This window comes from Vulpes vulpes, chromosome 12, assembly GCF_048418805.1.
Source record: "Vulpes vulpes isolate BD-2025 chromosome 12, VulVul3, whole genome shotgun sequence".
In the NCBI taxonomy this organism is placed as follows: Eukaryota; Metazoa; Chordata; class Mammalia; order Carnivora; family Canidae; genus Vulpes; species Vulpes vulpes.
In genome coordinates, this window is record NC_132791.1 from 53,639,248 (window position 1) to 53,657,309 (window position 18,062).

Genomic DNA, 18,062 nt, shown 5'->3' on the forward strand with positions numbered 1-18,062 from the left:
AATCAAGCATTCACTTGACTGGGGACATCTTTGTGAAGAACTACATGTATCCATTCAATTTTAGCCCTTTCCTTACATCTTCACATACACACACAAAAAACCCTCTTATTGATGTGGTCCAGGGGTTTTGACAATTTCTGGCAATTATCTACGATGCTAAACGCTAAAATAAGTATTATCAGAAAGAGAAAAGATGTTTCCCAAAAGAATAGGTTATTGAAATTAGGATGCTTTGGTTTTGTAAAATTTTCACAAACTCAGTTCATCTTTTTGTGACAGCATTCCTTTCCCAAGGGGATTTTATGTAAAAGAAACCAACACATATATGGTTGGTTGAAAAATATAGAAATGGGGAAAAATACTTTTTATTTAACTGAGATTTGTAATAAACCTGATTCAGTATGAAGCAAAATGAGAAACAGGTATATTTTCATCTGAGATTTCATTCATGAAGGTGTTCTTAAATTAAGTGTTGGTGACCTTTGGCCTTTAAATGAAAATATTTTCCTCAGAGAGAGTAAGATGTGGCTCTTCACTAGCTCTTTGAGCTCACTTTCAATTACTTTTCCCTTTGGCCTCAGGGATTTTGTACTGCCTGGAATGTTCTTCTCCTGGACAAATGCATGGCTAGCTCCCTTACTTCTCTCAGGTCCACACTCAAATGCCACCTTCAACAGCAATTCCCCTCTCATCAATCCCTCAGGTAATTCTCCACTTCCTTATCCTGCTGTATTTTTTTCCAAGGCATTCATTTACTTGTCTACTACATATTTATTTTTCCAGTTCAGGTTATCTTACTTTGCATGTGACAATCAGAATGACATATGGGTGCCACTCTAGATACTGGGGTACTATGTGGATTAAAGTTAGCCACAAATACTTTGACAGTCTTCTCACTGAGAGGTGGAGTCTGTGTCCTCTCACTGAATCTTGGCAGGCTCTGTAACTCTGACAGAGACCAAGGGATAACAGCAGAAGTAACACTGTGCCAGTTTCTGGGCCTATGCCTTCAGATACTAGGAGTTTCGATTGCCTGTCTCTTGGACTACTTGCTCTTAGGATCCTTCATTTGGTAATCCAACCACTATGCTGTCAAAATCCCAAGACACACAGGCACTGTGTCTGACAGCCCCAGTTGCGTTCCCAGCCTGTAGTGTCACTGCAAGTCATTTGAGTAAGCCACCTTGAGCAATGGGTTTAGGAGGGTCTTGAGATGACTGCAGCCAACATCTGACTACAATCACATGAAAGACTCTACGAGGAACTACCCAGCTAAACCCAATTATCCCACGGACCCATGAAATATTCTAACAATGACTGTTGTGAGACATTAAGTTTTGAGGAGGTTTGTTACAAGCAATAAATAACTGGAACAGATATTGTAGCTCTCATTTATTCAGCAAATACTTAGCAATGTTACAACACAGATCCTTAAGGAAGTACAACTATGAATAAGGAATGTACCTTACTCTGAGATGGAGAGCTTTGATGGCAAGCGTCATAAAGTATAATACGAAGCTGATTTCTGCTATTTATATTAGTATGACACAGAATGAAGCTCTCAATTCCTCTAAGTGCACTTTCTACCAACTTCAAATTTTATCTTTTCTTTTCCTTTTGTCTCCTTATCACATTCTCTCTATAGACCCCAATAATCTCATTTTCACCCTTTCAAGATTATAGAACTTGTCTATTATTGCATAACAAAATATCCCAAAACTCAGTAGCCTAAAACAACAGCACTTATTTCAGGATCAGGAACAACCATATGGGTCCTTCTGACTCAGGCCGTTTCACTGAAGTTCCAGTCAAGCTGTTCGCCAGCGGTGCAGTCACCTCAAGGCCTGACTCCTGGATAATCAGTGTCCAAATGGTACTTGTGGTGGAAGGCCTCGGGTCCTTGTCAAGTGGGGCCTTTCACGGGGAGACTCACATGGCAGGTGGCTTCCCCCATATCCAAAAGAAAAGGAGAACAGGCAGCTGTACTGCCTTACCTAACTAACCTAATCTTGGAAGGGATATGCTATCACTTCTGTCATAATTTATCGGTTTCAAAGACCCATCTGGGAACATGGGAGAAGACTATACAGGAGCATGAATACCGGGAGGGAGAGATCGATCACTGGGAATCATCTTGGAGGCTGGCTATCACAAAGCTTACCTTTGTAGCCTTTTCCTGAAATTCCTCTTCAGTTTTCTGGACAACATACTCTCTTAGCTTTTCTGCTTCTAGAGTTGTTCTCAGTCTTATCCATTCAATATATTAACATAAGATTAATTTCTTAAAACACATTTTTCATTAAACCCCCTATCATCTATCAGTGAGTGTTGTAAATAGGCCTGAACATATAACATAGCCCTATCTTCTCAACTTATGGGAATCAAACTCCCCAAATGATTCCTCTAACTCGAGATCACCTTTCTATTATAGCACAGGTCAGACTCTCCTTCCCTTTACACACAGTGCTCTCATTTCTCTCTATACTTGCCTTCTGTTAACTGAGTCAAATCAACTTCCCTACATTTTATTTTTTATTTTTAGAAGATTTTGTTTATTTGAGGGAGAGCCAGCATGAGTGTGGGGGTAGCGGGGCAGAGGAAGAAGCAGACACCCTGCTGAGCAAGGAGCTCAAAGTGGGGCTTGATCCCAGAGTCCTGGGATCATGATCTGAGCCGAAGGCAGACACTTAACTGACTGAGCCACTCAGGTGCCCCCTGCTTCTTTTTAAAGATTTTATTTATTTATTTGAAAAAGTGAGAGCACAAGCTGAGGGAGCAGCAGAGGGAGACAGAGAAGCAGGATCCCTGTAGAGCAAGGAGCCCAATGTGGGGCTTAATCCCAGGACCCCACGGATCATGACCTGAGCTGAAGGCAGACATTTAGCCAACTGAGTCACCCAGGTGCCCTCAAATTTCCTTATGCTTTACATTCCCCTCCCGTATGTTCTCAAAATCTTATTCTCATTCTGTAGTCCTCTAGCTTCTCTCCTCTTAACTAATGCATTTGTCTGAACCAATTAAGAACTTAAGTGCAGCTTTCTAAATATTCAATTCTGAGAGCTTGTCTCCTTACATAGACCATCAGCCCCTTGAAGATTGTGTCATTTTGGTCTCTGTGACCAATCTCTGCTCTATGTTGTGGAAGACACCAAGGCATCATCACATACTTTTCTGACTTGATTTTATTTATAAATAGGCCATCATATGAATTTCTTGAATAAGTGAGGGAAAAATAAACAAAATCATGATGACTCATTCTTCTTGAAAGTGGAAAAGACATACAAACATAGTTTAAAGTTTGTCTGTTGGGGGAGGTTTTCAGTATTTTAATTCTTTTGATGAATTGAGAAAGTGAGAGATCAGAAAACAAGTCTGTATCTGTCAAAATTTATGCCCTCAAGTCAAGTCTCAGAAATTAACACATACATACACACAAACAGAAAACAGTAGAAATTACAACTGCTCTATGACTAGTTTAAGAAGTCTACTTTTACATAATTTTTTTTTTAATTTTTATTTACTTATTTGAAAGAGAGAGAGAGAGAGAGAAAGAGAGAGAGAGAACACAAGCAGGGGAGAAGGGCAGAGGGAGAAGCAGACTCCCCGCTGAGCAGAGAGCTGGATGTGGGGCTCAATCCCAGGACCCTGAGATTATGATCTGAGCCAAAGGCAGATGCCTAACTTACTGAGCCACCCAGGCACCCCAATAATTGCCTTTTTTCTTCTTTTTTTTTTAAAGGATTTTATTTATTTATTTGACAGAGAAAGAAAGCACAAGCAGAAGGAATGGCAAACAGAGGGAGAAGGAACAGGAGGCTCCCTGCTGAGTAGAGAGCCCCACTTGGGGCTTGATCCCAGGACTCCAGGACCATGATCCAAGCTGAAGGCATATGCCCAACTGACTGAGCCACCCAAGGGCCCCACTTTTCCTTATAAGATAAATAACATGAGATGGGACACACTGATTCAGAATCTTGACTTGTACTTTTATTAATCTAACCCATTGTGGAACACCTACCATATGCCAGGGACTGGATGGGTACCTTTTACAGTGCTGCTGTTCATGTACAGTAATGGTAAATCCCTATTCTTACCTCATAGGGACAAGTCCCAGCATTTCATCACGCCGCTTTTCTTTTTTCTTTAGTTCTGATTCTGTTGACTTGAGTTTATCTGGAGCAAGCCGCAGCTTAGACTGCAAATCACTGATGACTTCCTGTAATTCAGCTTCTGTTTGAAAAACCCTCTGACAGACAGGGCAACATGACTGGTTTTCATCCGTTAGCTGAGTAATGAATTGAGAGTAAACTGCTGTAGCTCCAGCCAGCATGGCTAATTTTAAGAAAATATATAAATTACCAGTAAGAATACACAATATAGTTTTGTCATTATGGTTCTATCTTAGATATATGATTATTCATCATTTATAAACATACAATGAAAAAATAAAAATTCTGTTATTTACATATTCTTTGAAAGGGCACAATACAGTCAGATTTGTATAAATTACTTTCTGGTAACACACAAAAAGCATCACAAAATTTTGGAGCATATTGTGTGCCAGAAACTGTTCTAAGAGCTTTATACTATAATCTCATTTTCTCTTCTTTAACATCCTGAGTAGTAGGTAATTATATCCTCTGAAGAAAAGGAATGATTTTCTGAAGAAAAGAATCTGAAGAATCTGAATCTGAGAAAAGGAATGATTTGGTAATTTGCCCAAAGCCACAAAGTCAGTAAGTTGTAGAACCAGGACTGAAACTTAAGACCTTGTTTCTAGAACCAAGTTTTTAAAACTCTCATCCTTCATAATAACCTGTGAGTGAAAATTTACGAGTCAAAGTGCCTTGATAATATAAAGACGGTAACTTACCTCGCTGTTTTGAGGATTTTTCAATTTCTTCTTTAAGCCTATCTAAATCACTTTCAAAGTCCTGGCTACCACAAACATCAAACAGCTTGTCTTCATAACTGGACAACTGCTCTTCTTTCCTTTTTAGTTCATTATTTATATGATTTTTATTTTGCTCAGCCGAAGCTAGTTCTTTGCTAAAATAAGAATATGAATTACAATTTTACAACATGAGAAATGAGTTTGAAAAGTCTGAGTAAGTAGATACAAAACAAAATCTGCCAATAAGTATTTCAAATGTTTGCTGTGACTAAGTACTTTTTTTGAGAAGTCAAAGCAACAGGCCATTTCTGCCTGAACTCTACCCCAAAGACAGTGATCGCCTTCCAAACCTGGTCATTAACCTACTCCCAGACAAATGTGTGTAGGCAAAACTGTGTGATTTCTGGGGGTTCATGTCTTAGATCTCAGGTTAGGAACCTCAGCAAGAATATGCTTGCTGGGCAGCCCCGGTGGCTCAGTGGTTTAGTGCTGCCTTCAGCCCGGGGCCTGGTCCTGGAGACCTGGGATTGAGTCCCGCTTTGGGCTCCCTGAATGAAGCCTGCTTCTCCCTCTGCCTGTGTTTCTGCCTTTCTCTCTGTGTGTCTCTCATAAATAAATAAATAAATAAAATCTTAAAAAAAAAAAAAAGAAAAAAAAAGAATATGCTTGCTGGACATACTGGAGAGAGAGAAGAGAAAGGGAGAACATTCTCTTAATTCCCTTTGAACCTTTCACGGTATCACTTCCCTTCACTCCTGAAAGAACTATAGGATACACTTCCCTTACACTTACAGGATACAAAGAATACACTTCCCTTCACTCCTGTAAGAACTTCATCCCTTCCTTTTTTTAAAAAAGATTTTATTTATTTATTCATGATAGACATGGAGAGAGAGAGAGAGAGAGAGAGAGAGAGAGAGAGAGAGAGAGAGAGGCAGAGACACAAGCAGAGGAAGAGGAAGAAGCAGGCTCCATGCCGGGAGCCTGACGCAGGACTCGATCCCAGGACTCCAGAGTCATGCCCTGGGCCAAAGGCAGGCGCTAAACCGCTGAGCCACCCAGGGATCCCACTTCATCCCTTCCTTGTTGCTGTCATCTACTTATGACATTATCCATTCCCTCTCATTCATCAAAGACCTCGCTCACTAGTATAATTCATCTCCACTACAACTCCTAAAATTATCCTAGCCAACCTCCATACCAATATAGATCAGGGTTTGCAGGTTATGATGCACTAGGCAAGTCATGTATGTAATCAATATAATGGATCATATTCAGCATATATTTAAAAATGAGACAACAAAATACATTGGAACAGACTACGCATGGTTAGGACACAAACTATTTTGAGAAACTTATTTCAGATTAATGTGTATAAGTCCATGTGTGCTACATCTTGATACTTTCCATTATGAGTCACAGTAAAAATATGGCAAAAATAAAGGTGATGCTTTGGCCATCCCAGCCACTGAGCAATGGTTGTCAACATCACTATCTTAGCATCTAACACTGCTGACCCCCTCCTTGAAGGTCTATTTTCTCAAGATGTCAAGAACTACTCCTGTCTGACTCCCACTCCAGCTCCCTGAATTCTAGTTTCCTTAACGTTCTCCTCTTGCTTTGCTTACCAACAGTAAATGTTTTTCTCTTTTCTTCATATAACCCCTTTAAGATGATACAGTCTATACTAATGATTCCAATTATTATTCATTCACAAAGCAACAACTTCCAATCTCCTGAACTTCAACTCCAATATTCTATTCCCTAAGAGACATTTCCGTAAGATACACAAATTAAACATGGCCAAAAGTGAATTCGTTATCTCAAATACCTGTATTGAATTTTTTGACTCTCTTGACACTTTGAGTGCAAAGTGACAACAGAATAAAGTGATCACTTTATTGTGGTAAAAACCAAATTATATAAACTTTACCATCTTGATCATTTTTAAGTGTACAGTGCAGTAGCATTAACCATATCACATTATTGTGCTATACATCTCTGAAACTTTTACATCTTGTAAAAACTGAAACTCTGTAACCACTGAACAACAATTCCCTTTTCCCCCTTTCCCTACTTCCTAGCAACCATCATTCTACTGTTTTCAAGAGTTTGACTTCTTTGGGTATCTCACATAAGTGGAATCATGCAGTATTTGTCCTTTTGTAACTAGTTTATTTCACTTAGCAAAAGTATCTTCAAGGTTCACCCAATTAGTGCATGACAGGATTTCCACCCCCCAACCCTCGGTAAGCTTTACACTCAATGTGGGGCTTGAACTCACAACATGGAGAGCAAGAGTCACATGCCCGACTGAATGAGCTAGCCAGGCACCCCAGGATTTCCTTCTTTTTTAAAGCTGAGTAATATATACACAAATATCCACCAAATCTTTATCCATTCATCATCTGGCTGCTGACAGTAATGCTGTAATGAACATGGATTTGCAAAAATCTCTTCAAGATCATGTTTTCAATGCTTTTGTATACTCAGAAATGGAATTGCTGCAATATCTGGTACTTTATTTTTATTTTTTTTCAGATCCTCCATTTTCTCTATGACCTATATCATTTCATATTCCCGCTAACAATGCACAAAGGTTCCAGTTTCTCAACATACTCACCAATACTTACTTTCTGGTTTTTCTTTTTTGGTAGTGGCCTTCCTAAACTGGTGTGAAGTGATATATCATGTGGTTTTCATCTCCATTTCCTTGATGACTCAAGTACTTTTTCATATACTTACTGGCCATTTGTATATGGTCTTTGGAGAAATGTCTATTCACATTTTTTGCCCATTTTTTAATCCAATTATTTGTTTTTGTGTTGTTGAATTACAGGAGTTCTTTACATATTCTAGGTAATAATCATTTATTAGATAAATGGTTTGAATATTTTCTCCTATTCTGTCAGCTGCCCTTTCCATAATTGTTTCCTTGCTGTGTAGAAATTTTTAAGTTTAACGTAGTCGCATTTATCTATTTTTGCTTTTGCTGCCTATGCTTTTCATGTCAGGTCCAAGAAAATATTTGTCAATTTCAATATAATGAAGCCTTCCCCCTAAATTTTCTACCATTAGTTTTACAGTGTCAAGCGTTGCTTTTTGTAAAGGAGAATTTTAATCCTCTCTTAAATTCTGCAAACTTTTAAGGAACAAAAGGCCCAAATCAATTTCAACATTTCACTTGATTTATAAAATACAGAAGAACCAAAGTCAATTAACACAAAATATACCAGTTTATAACAATAAATAATAAAACAACAATGAAAAATAAAAACATGAGATAAGGGATCTACAGTACATCTTCAAATGTTACAACTACTTACTTCAATTTGGCCAGTCTGTCCCTGGTCTGATTAATTTCTTTTGATTTACTATGAAGCCAGTCTTCAAGCTGTTTTTTGTTGGGAAAATATCCTAACAATGAAGTTAATTCATCACTGTGTCGAGATTTTATTTTTCTAATTTGTTCATCTTTGTCAGCCTACAGAAAAAAAAATTTTTTAAATAAAGTCCAAGATTTTGCACATTGTATCAAGAACAAAAATAAATTTTAATTTATAAATCTGAGATCAAGAGTCACATCCTCTACCGACTAAGCCAGCTAGGTGGCTCAGAACAAAATAAATTTTAGACTGATTAAAATTCTAGGCTTAAAAAAATAAAACAATAGAATGCAAGAAGAAAATAAAAAACGTCTTGAAGTTTCACAGTGGGAATTGCCTTTCTGTGCCATAAGAGAAAAGAGTAACAAAGTCTGACAATATATAAAAATTAAAATTTCTGTATGATATATAATAAAAATTAATAGCAATGGGCATGTGTATATACACTTCTGTATTATTAGTTTTTGTAATCAGAAAACAGTTCCGCTCCAAAGTCTTTTTTATAGAGTATTAAGCTCACTTAACTCCTAAAATACATTGCCAGCACCACCTAAACACTTCATAGTGCATCTATTATGAATGTAAATTATTTTAAATACCAGAAAGTATAATTAGAACAAAAAGAAAGTCATACTTTGTCTTTGGTCAGCATTTCCATCTGGGTGCGTGTTGTTGTATGATGGTTTAACTGTTCCATCTCCTGGTCCAATTTACGCAGGGTCCTATCTAGGTCTGCTTTCTCGTTTTGAAGGCTTATTACTTCTGTTTTTAGAACTTCTACATTGCTGTTTTTCTCAGCCTTGCTTAGCTCACGTTCCTTATTAATAATTCAAACACACAAGTTTATATGTTTTGTGTTAGAGACAAAATGTATTAGAAATCAACTATTCATCAGAATTACCAAAATATTACTGTTTGCCCTTATCCAAGAAGAGAAAAAGCATAAGAAATAAGATTTTTAAAGAAATTCTTATTAAGTTATCTTCCTAGGTTATAATGGTAGAAAATTAGTAAATAAATCTTGGAAGGACAAACAGGAGGGAAAAGTGAGAATTTAGTGTAAAACGGAGAAAAATATACCTACATATACAGTTTAGTGACCCTTTGGTTGGTAATTATTTATCAAGTACCCATGTAACTCATTACATTGCTTGGCATGTAGAAACCATAAAATAGTGTGATACGGTTTCTGACCAATGCTTTGCCATCACAAGGCAATATTGTGACAAACTGCTAAACTGACAAAAATGTATGGTAGATGGTACAGAGCAAATAGAAATGTTTACTTATATTATCAAGATGGGATCTGAGAGGGAGATTAGCCAAGCTTTAGGATGCCCACTTTGGTGGTAGAAATGTGAAGGAAGGGGACAGATTAGAAATGAGGAAGAGAAACTTGGAAATTCATGAAAAGAAGAGATGGTCTAAGGAAATTTCTACCACACACAAAGTGAGAACATGTCAAGAATCAAATAAAATCTACAGTGTTTGGAACCTAGAGGGAAAATACTTCTTTTTTTAACTTAGGTAAGTGGTTCTTAGCCAAGGTACTCATAACAATCACCTGGTTTTGTTGGGAACACATTTTTCTTTTTTCTATTTATTTGTTTATTTATTTATTTTTAACGATTGTGTTCATTTATTCATGAGAGACACAGAGAGAGGCAGAGATATAGGTAAAGGGAAAAGCAGGTTCCCTGTGGGGAGTCTGATGCGGGACTCAATCCCAGGAGCCCAGGATCACGACCTGAGCCAAAGGCAGATGCTCAACCACTGAGCCACCCAGGCACCCCACGTTTTTTTTTTCTTTTAAAGATTTTACTTATTAGAGAGAGAGAAAGAGAAAGAGAGAGAGAGAGAGAGAGAGAGAGAACATGCATGAGCAAGGAAAGGGCCAGAGGGAGCAGCAGATTCCTCGCTGAGTGGGGAACCTGACATGGGACTCAATCCCAGGACCCTGGGATCCTGACCTGAGTTGAAGGCAGATGCTCAAGTAACTGAGTCGCCTAGGCACCCCTGGAACACATATTTCTATTCCCCAATCTAGAGATTTTGATTAACAACGTCTGAGGTAAGGTTTAAGCATAAGTCTTTTTTAAAAGCTTCCAAAGTGATTCTAATTTTCAATCCACCTAGTTCCAGAATCAAAGAGTTGGTATGATTAAATATTCAGATGTTTCCATTTTGTATGAGATTCATAGGCAAGGTTGACATTTTTATTGAAATGCCATAATCTTAACAATTAGCAACAGACAATATACTTCAGAATATAAGATTCTAAACATCTGATATCTTAAAATTATTAGATTACTCAAATAATATCTTACAGCTTTTGAGAGCTCCTGGTCCAGTTCAAGAATCCTGTCTGAAGATCCTTCCAACTGCTGTAATTCATACTTCACATTTCTCAGCTCATTCTGCTTCTTACTTAGGATTTCTGATTTTAGCTCAATTATTCTTCCCAGTCCAGTTTTCTTATCCCTTATCTCATCTATCTGTTCTTGTTTCAGAGTCTCTTTTTCTGCAAAGTCATTCTATATATGAGAAGAATGAGCATTAACAATTTTTTTCACTGAACAATTTATTAATAAAGTTTCTTAAATGCAAAATTAACACATGCACACTAAGAAAAATATAGCAAAGTAAAAAATATAATGACTATCAACCAGAGAGAATTATTAGTAACTACGAGCAAACTTCTTCTTTATAATCACCTTTAAAAAGAAAATTTGGAAGACAAATACTGTATGATCTCACTTATTTTGGAATTTAAAAACAAACCCAAAAAACAAAAAAACAAACTCATAGATTAGATTTGTGGTCATCAGAGGCAAAAGGTGAGAGGAGAAGAGAATTGAAGGACAGTGGTCAAAAGGTTCAAATTTCCAGTTATAAGATTAGTAGGTACTATAGATATAATGTATACCATAAGGACTATAGCTAACGCTGCTGTATAATACATAGAAAAGCTGTTAAGGAAGTACATCCTAAGAGTCTCATCACAAGGTAAATATTCTTTTATTGTAACTACATGAGGAAATGGGTATTAGCTGAACCTATTGTGGTAATCATTTCACAATATATGTAAGTCAATCCATCATGACATATGCCTTAAGCATATAGAGTGGTATATTTTTTTAAATTTATTTTTTATTGGCGTTCAATTTGCCGACATATAGAATAACACCCAGTGCTCATCCCATCAAGTGCCCCCCTCAGTGCCCGTCACCCAGTCACCCCCACGCCCACCCACCTCCCTTTCTACCACCCCTTGTTCGTTCCCAGAGTTAGGAGTCTCTCATGTTCTGTCTCCCTTTCTGATATTTCTAGAGTTGTATATGTTAATTATTTCTCAGTAAAACTGGAAAAAGAGAAAAGAAATTTAACTTAAAATCAAATTTAAAACATAGCCTGTATTTTCTTCATATTTTTATCCTTAAAAAAACTGAGGACAAACATTATATGGTCTCATTCATTTGGGGAATATAAATAATAGTGAAAGGGAATAGAAGGGAAGGGAGAAGAAATGGGTAGGAAATATCAGTAAGGGAGACAGAACATGAAGACTCCTAACTCTGGGAAAAGAACTAGGGGTGGTGGAAGGGGAGGAGGGCGGGGGGTGGGGGTGAATGGGTGATGGGCACTTGAGGGGGGCACTTGACGGGATGAGCACTGGGTGTTATTCTGTATGTTGGCAAATTGAACACCAATAAAAAATAAATTTATTATTAAAAAAAAAACTGAGGAAAGTTGCTTCCATAAAGTTTTGTTCTATCTCCTATAGATTCTATCCTAACACTAACCTGAAAATCTGACAACACTCATTTTGTCAGAGGTCCACCCAAAAATTAAAACTATAATATCACTAGAGAATCTGACACAAACAAAAGAATATAGCAGTATTTACCATCAGTTGGCTGGCAATTTCTGCTTCCCTTTCTTGCCTCTCTCTCACAAGTTTGTGAAAATTTTTAATATGTCTTTCACTGAATGGTCCACGCTCAAAGCCGTCCAATTCTAGCTGTGTTGCCAAAGATTGAATTAATGAATCTCTAGCTCGGATATGTTCTTGATGCCGATCTGCTTGTAGCTGTAGACGACCTTTAAAAAACACAACCATAATGATTCTATTTTCAACTGATTTTTTTTAAAATGAAAAAAACCTGTACATTCATATGCAGCTATAAAAAAAAAAAAAAAAAACACAATAGAATCTCTTATAGCCTTTACCCAGATCTCCTCATTGGTAAATGTGGTATTGTGACATAATAAGAAATACATATTTGGTCTTTGTCCCTGCCTCCTAACACAAAACAACCAAAACTCTTAGAATTTCTGAGTGATACAGGTGAAAGGAGCATCTTTTGTTATTCATTTTAAGTCCTTTTCAGCCATACTTGAGTTTATTCTAATGAGATGCCTCTTAAAAGGATGAGAGCTGGTTGTCAAAAGAACTATGTGATTATAGAGTAGGAATTTTCAGTATCCACCTTCTCAACTCTACAGAGCAGCTGAAGATTAATTCAATCACCAATGATTTATCCAACCATGCCTATATAATGGAACTTTTCCATAAAAACCCTGAACAACAGTGTTCAGAGAGCTTTCAGGGTGGTGAGAACACATCAAGGTACTGGTTCATGACTCCAGACAATTAGTCTCAAGAGCTGAATTCTGTCTGCTGAGAATTGGAGAATTAAATTACTTGGTATGGAAAAACCCACACATCTGGTGTCAGAATTGTTGTGAGCAGGAAAACAGTATTTCCTTTAGTAATATTTTGCAATACTATAGTATAATTTCACAGTCAGATATTGACACTGATACAATTCATCAGTTTTATTAGATTTCCCCAGTGTTACTTTTATCTGCTTGTGCATATTAAGTTCTGTAAGACAGTGAACATAATAAACAGTTTTTTTTTTTAAATTTTTATTTATTTATGATAGTCACACAGAGAGAGAGAGAGAGGCAGAGACACAGGCAGAGGGAGAAGCAGGCTCCATGCACCGGAAGCCCGATGTGGGATTCGATCCCGGGTCTCCAGGATCGCGCCCCGGGCCAAAGGCAGGCGCTAAACCGCTGTGCCACCCAGGGATCCCCAATAAACAGTTTAAATACCACAATAAACTTTTGTAACCATAAGGTTTTATAACTGTAACCATACTTGTTACTTTTTTTTTTTTTAATAAAAACTTTATTTATTTGAGAGACAGAGAGAGAGAAAGAGCAAGCACAAACAGGGGGAGGTAGAGGGAGAGGGAGAAGCAGGCTGTCCACTGAGCAGGGAGTCCAATGTGGGGCTCAATTCCAGGACCCTGGAATCATGTCCTGAACCAAAGGCAGACGCTTAACTGACTGAGCCACTCTGGTACCCCTGTTTTTTTGCTCTTGTCCCTTTTATAACCATAACCATACTAAACCTCCTGCCCCTCCTCCTACTCAGTAACCCTGGCAATCACTTATCTGTCCTCTGCTTCTAAAATTTTGATATTTCAAAAAAGTTATATAAATGAAAACATACTGTAAAAGCCATCTTTTGAGATTGGCTTTTTTTCACTCAGCATAATTTCCTGGAGATTCATCATTCATGCAGAAAATGCATAATATAGTTGGAGAAAAGACCAAGTTAACATTTTGTCCTACCCTGCTCAACAAGCAGTTCTGATTTTTCCTGATTGAGAAGCCTTGATTCTTTATTTAACTTTTCCAGTTCACGCTGACAGTCTACCAGTCTCCTTTCTTTCTCCCTTACTGTTCTCTGGTGATTGTGATATAAGTCATTTAGTTGCTCATCAGTCCCTTGAAAAACCTGTGTAGAGAACCAAAATAAAGAGCTTTATTGAATAAATAGAAGTTATCACTCTAAGGTACAAAATATGAAACAAAGCTTATTCAAAATCCTTTCTTTTAACACATACATGGAAGTCACACAAACATCAAGATTTGTATTTTTTCCGAAATATGAGTGGCAAATGGATTCAAATAAGGCTCATTATAATAATCTCAAAATTCTGAAGGAGAATAAAATTCTACCACCACAAACCTTTTCCATTTTCTGTTCCAGTTCACTATTATCTTTCTCCATTTGCTTCTTTCGGCTATCCAAGGCTTTAATTTCATTGTCAAGTCTCATTATTTTAGAGAGATTTTGTTCAATTTCTTTTAGACGATTCTGAAAATAAACCAATACTCTACATAAATTTCACTACAGTTTATAGTGCAAATGAATGAAAAGAATAAAGATGTCCTGGGCTAGATACTTAGTAAAAGTGATCTCTCTCATTTAATGCTAATAATGCTATAAGTCATAGGAGGCACTGAGAAACTGAGGATCAGAGACATTAAATAATTTGCACAACTTCTCAGAGCTACTAAAAAAAAATCAGTAATTAAAACACCACTTCTAGCTCCAAAGCCCATGTCTTACCCTCAACACCTCCCACAAAAGTCATTCATTCACTGGGTAGAGTCACATTATGTAAAGTACCACATTATAAAAACTTAATCTTTAACAGGCTCATTTATTTAAAAAAAAAAAAAAAACTACTGAGTGGGCGAGAAACTCATCGTGAGTCACAAGTGCATTCTGAGGCTGAAGGCAAAATTTAGACAGAAAACTATATTTTGATTCAAAGTCTGCTCAAGCGCAGAAAATTCTGAGCAAGTGAAGTGTGACAGATGATCTCACTGGCCTGCTTCCAGGGACAGTTGGTTGCCTGATCTCCTAGGAATACTCAAAACCAGGCTCAGAGTGTTCTTTCCTTGGACTGACACTGAGGATACTCTTCTAATGTTTGCCTCTACAATTCCAAGGCTGACCAATTCCTCTTCTGAGAAGGGGTGCCTGGGTGGCTATGTCAGTTAAATGTCTGATTCAGTTTCAGCTCAGGTCATGATCTCCCAGTTGTGGGATCGAGCCCCGCATCAGGCTCTGTGCTCAGTCTGCTTCAGATTCTCTCTCCCTCTCCTCCATACTCTTGTTCTTAGTCTCATTCATATAAAATAAATAATAAATAAAATAATAAAATAAAAAATAAAATAAAATAAAATTCTGGGGAGAAAAAAAAACCCTAATTTTAAAAACTGCCACACTAGTAGAGTGCTTTTATATCAACTTTAGCTTTCACTGGTGTACCTAAATACACCCTTAACTTTAATGTCATTTAATAAAGTTATAGTAATACCATATCTTGTGATTTGTATATTAACAAGTAGCATGTAATCACCATAAAAACAGAAACTTTGTTCAGTATGCATCCCCACACATGAAATTGGTGCTATGTTATTAGCTAAATCAAAGGAATAATTTTACCGATTATAATTCATGGCTATCATTGCATCAATGCCTACTATATTGAAGACATTGTTTAAGAAAGATGCTGCTATACATTCACTCTAACCCTTATGAGACTACTAGCTAAATAGGAGACTTGGAGGACTCAATGTGCATGAAGTCACGTTCTTAATAATGTGAGGTAAGATTGGAGGCAGGGTGGTATTGCTGCTAACACTATAGGCTCTGGGTACTGGAACAAGGTAAATCTCAACTTTATCTTGCACCATATAAAAAATTAACCTGAAATGGAGCATATACTTAAATGTAAGAATGCAAACTATAAAACAGAGAAGAAAATCTTTGTGATTTTGGGTCAGGCAAAGATTTCCAATTAGGAAACCAAACAAACTGTATGAGGAAAAAAAGAAACTTGATTTCATCAAAATTAAAAACTGCTGCTCTTGGAAAAGCAGTTAATAAAATACAGTATTTGCAAAACACATACATGATAAGGGCCTACATCCACAATAAAAAGAAATCCCACAGCCAAATAAAAGACAAAAATCCCATTTGAAATAGGCAAATAGGGGATTCCTGGGTGGCTCAGCAGTTTAGTGCCTGCCTTTGGCTCAGGGCGTGATCCTGGAGACCCGGGATCGAGTCCCACGTCGGGCTCCCTGCATGGAGCCTGCTTCTCCCTCTGCCTGGGTCTCTGCCTCTTTCTTTCTCTGTGTCTATCATAAATAAATAAATCTTAAAAAAAAAAAAAAAAAGAAATAGGCAAATATCTGAATGATACTTAGCAAAGAAGATATGGCAAACACATAAAAAGACACTTAACATCTATAAGCATTAGAAAAAAAATAAATAAAAATTATGATGAAAAAAAACATTTGCAGATACTACTATGCTATAATGGCTACAATAAAAAAGACTGAAAATACTAAATAGTGTGAAGGATGAAGAGCAACTGCACTCTTATATGTTGTTAGCAGGACTACAAAATGGTACAATCACTTTGAAAAGTAGTTTGGCAGCTCATAAGGTTAAACATACACTTACCATACAACCTAGCAACCTACCACTAGGAAGTTACCCAAGAAATTTGAAAAGATATCTTGAAAAGCCTGTACACCAAAGTTTATAGCAATTTTATTCCTAATAGCTAGAAGCTGGAGAGAGACTATTATCCATCAACTAGGGGATGAAAAAATTGTAATATATCCCACAATTTATCCTCAACAATAAAAATAAATTAACTACTCATACATGCAATACAGGTAAGTTAAAAGATTTAAAAGATTATGCTAAAAACCAGAAACAAAATGCTACCTAATATATGATTCCATTTATATGACATTCTAGAAAAGGCAAAACTACGACTTAACAAATCAGTGGTTACCAAGAGCTGAGAGTAGAGGGAGGGGACTACAAACAAACTTCAGAGAACTTTTTTGGGGTAATGTGAATGCTCTATATCTTAACTATAGTGATGGTTATGCTACCGTATGCATTTGCCTAAACTATCAAATTATGTACTTTGCAAAAGGTGGATTTTACTATATGTGAATTATTTTTCAATAAATCTGACTTAAAAAAATATGGACTTAGGATTTAGTGAAGTCTGGACTCAAATTCTGGTTTCACACCATAGGAACATCTGTGCCTCAGTTTTCTTGCCTATAAAATCTCATAGGATTACTACAGGGCTTATTACACAGTGCATTTTAAAGCACTTATCAGTGACTAGCATATCATAGACACTCAATGAATGGGACCATTCATATCACTTGTGAAAAAAATTCTGTGTTCTGAAAAATGTCTTTTGAGCAGTTTAACAAAGAGACCAGACTGATTCTTAAAAGCCCTGGATATTAACACCTCAGCTATGGTACTACACTCAGAAACTTGTCAGCTTCTATCACTGTCTTTTGTTGGCATTAACCTTATCTGGGCTTGAATCTATTTTGACACCTCTAGTGACTTCATTCCTTAAATCCAGCCAGTCCACCAGATCCTGAATATCATTTCTTTGAAATCTGTTTTTTTTTCTCAATTTTCATTCCAGTGTAGTTCACATACAGTGTTATATGTATACGTGTTTCTGTTCAGTCCCTGCAGCACAAAACCCAGGTTCTATTCCCAGAGCACACCACCTAGTAAAAGAAGCCAAGATAAATACAAAGACAACACAAAATGTAGCAGTATTTAAAGCTTAGGTGTTAGTGTGAAATGAGACCATGAGCAAGTTGGGTTATCAGGTATCCAAGAACCATGAACTTATGTGTGGAAGAATACACAAACAGGCCAGAGGGTATTTTTTGAATTCAAAAACAAGTTTCCCAAGGCGTTTCCACTGAAGGCAAAGAAGGGCCAAGGTCAGGACAAATTGTGGTGGGATGAGAATAAAGCAGTATGTCAGAATTCCTAAAGAAAGAGGGAATCTATAAAAAATGAGAAGCATGAATGCAGTATTGAAATGAAGCGGGCTTCTAGATGACTC

The 18,062-nt window shown here is 37.0% G+C and overlaps 1 protein-coding gene across 6 annotated transcripts in view; it reads right to left on the reverse strand.

Moving 5' to 3' along the window:
- RAD50 (RAD50 double strand break repair protein) overlaps positions 1–18,062 on the reverse strand; it is a 227,824-nt gene that overhangs the window by 39,962 nt on the left and 169,800 nt on the right. For all 6 annotated transcript variants that reach the window (XM_072731777.1, XM_072731778.1, XM_025994939.2 and 3 more), the window contains 8 exons: positions 14,327–14,455; positions 13,927–14,092; positions 12,188–12,381; positions 10,608–10,814; positions 8,915–9,097; positions 8,221–8,378; positions 4,874–5,049; positions 4,095–4,332 (listed from right to left, as the gene is read on the reverse strand). In XM_072731777.1, the coding sequence (XP_072587878.1) occupies positions 4,095–4,332; positions 4,874–5,049; positions 8,221–8,378; positions 8,915–9,097; positions 10,608–10,814; positions 12,188–12,381; positions 13,927–14,092; positions 14,327–14,455 (1,451 nt within the window). The remainder of the gene's footprint in view (positions 1–4,094; positions 4,333–4,873; positions 5,050–8,220; positions 8,379–8,914; positions 9,098–10,607; positions 10,815–12,187; positions 12,382–13,926; positions 14,093–14,326; positions 14,456–18,062) is intronic.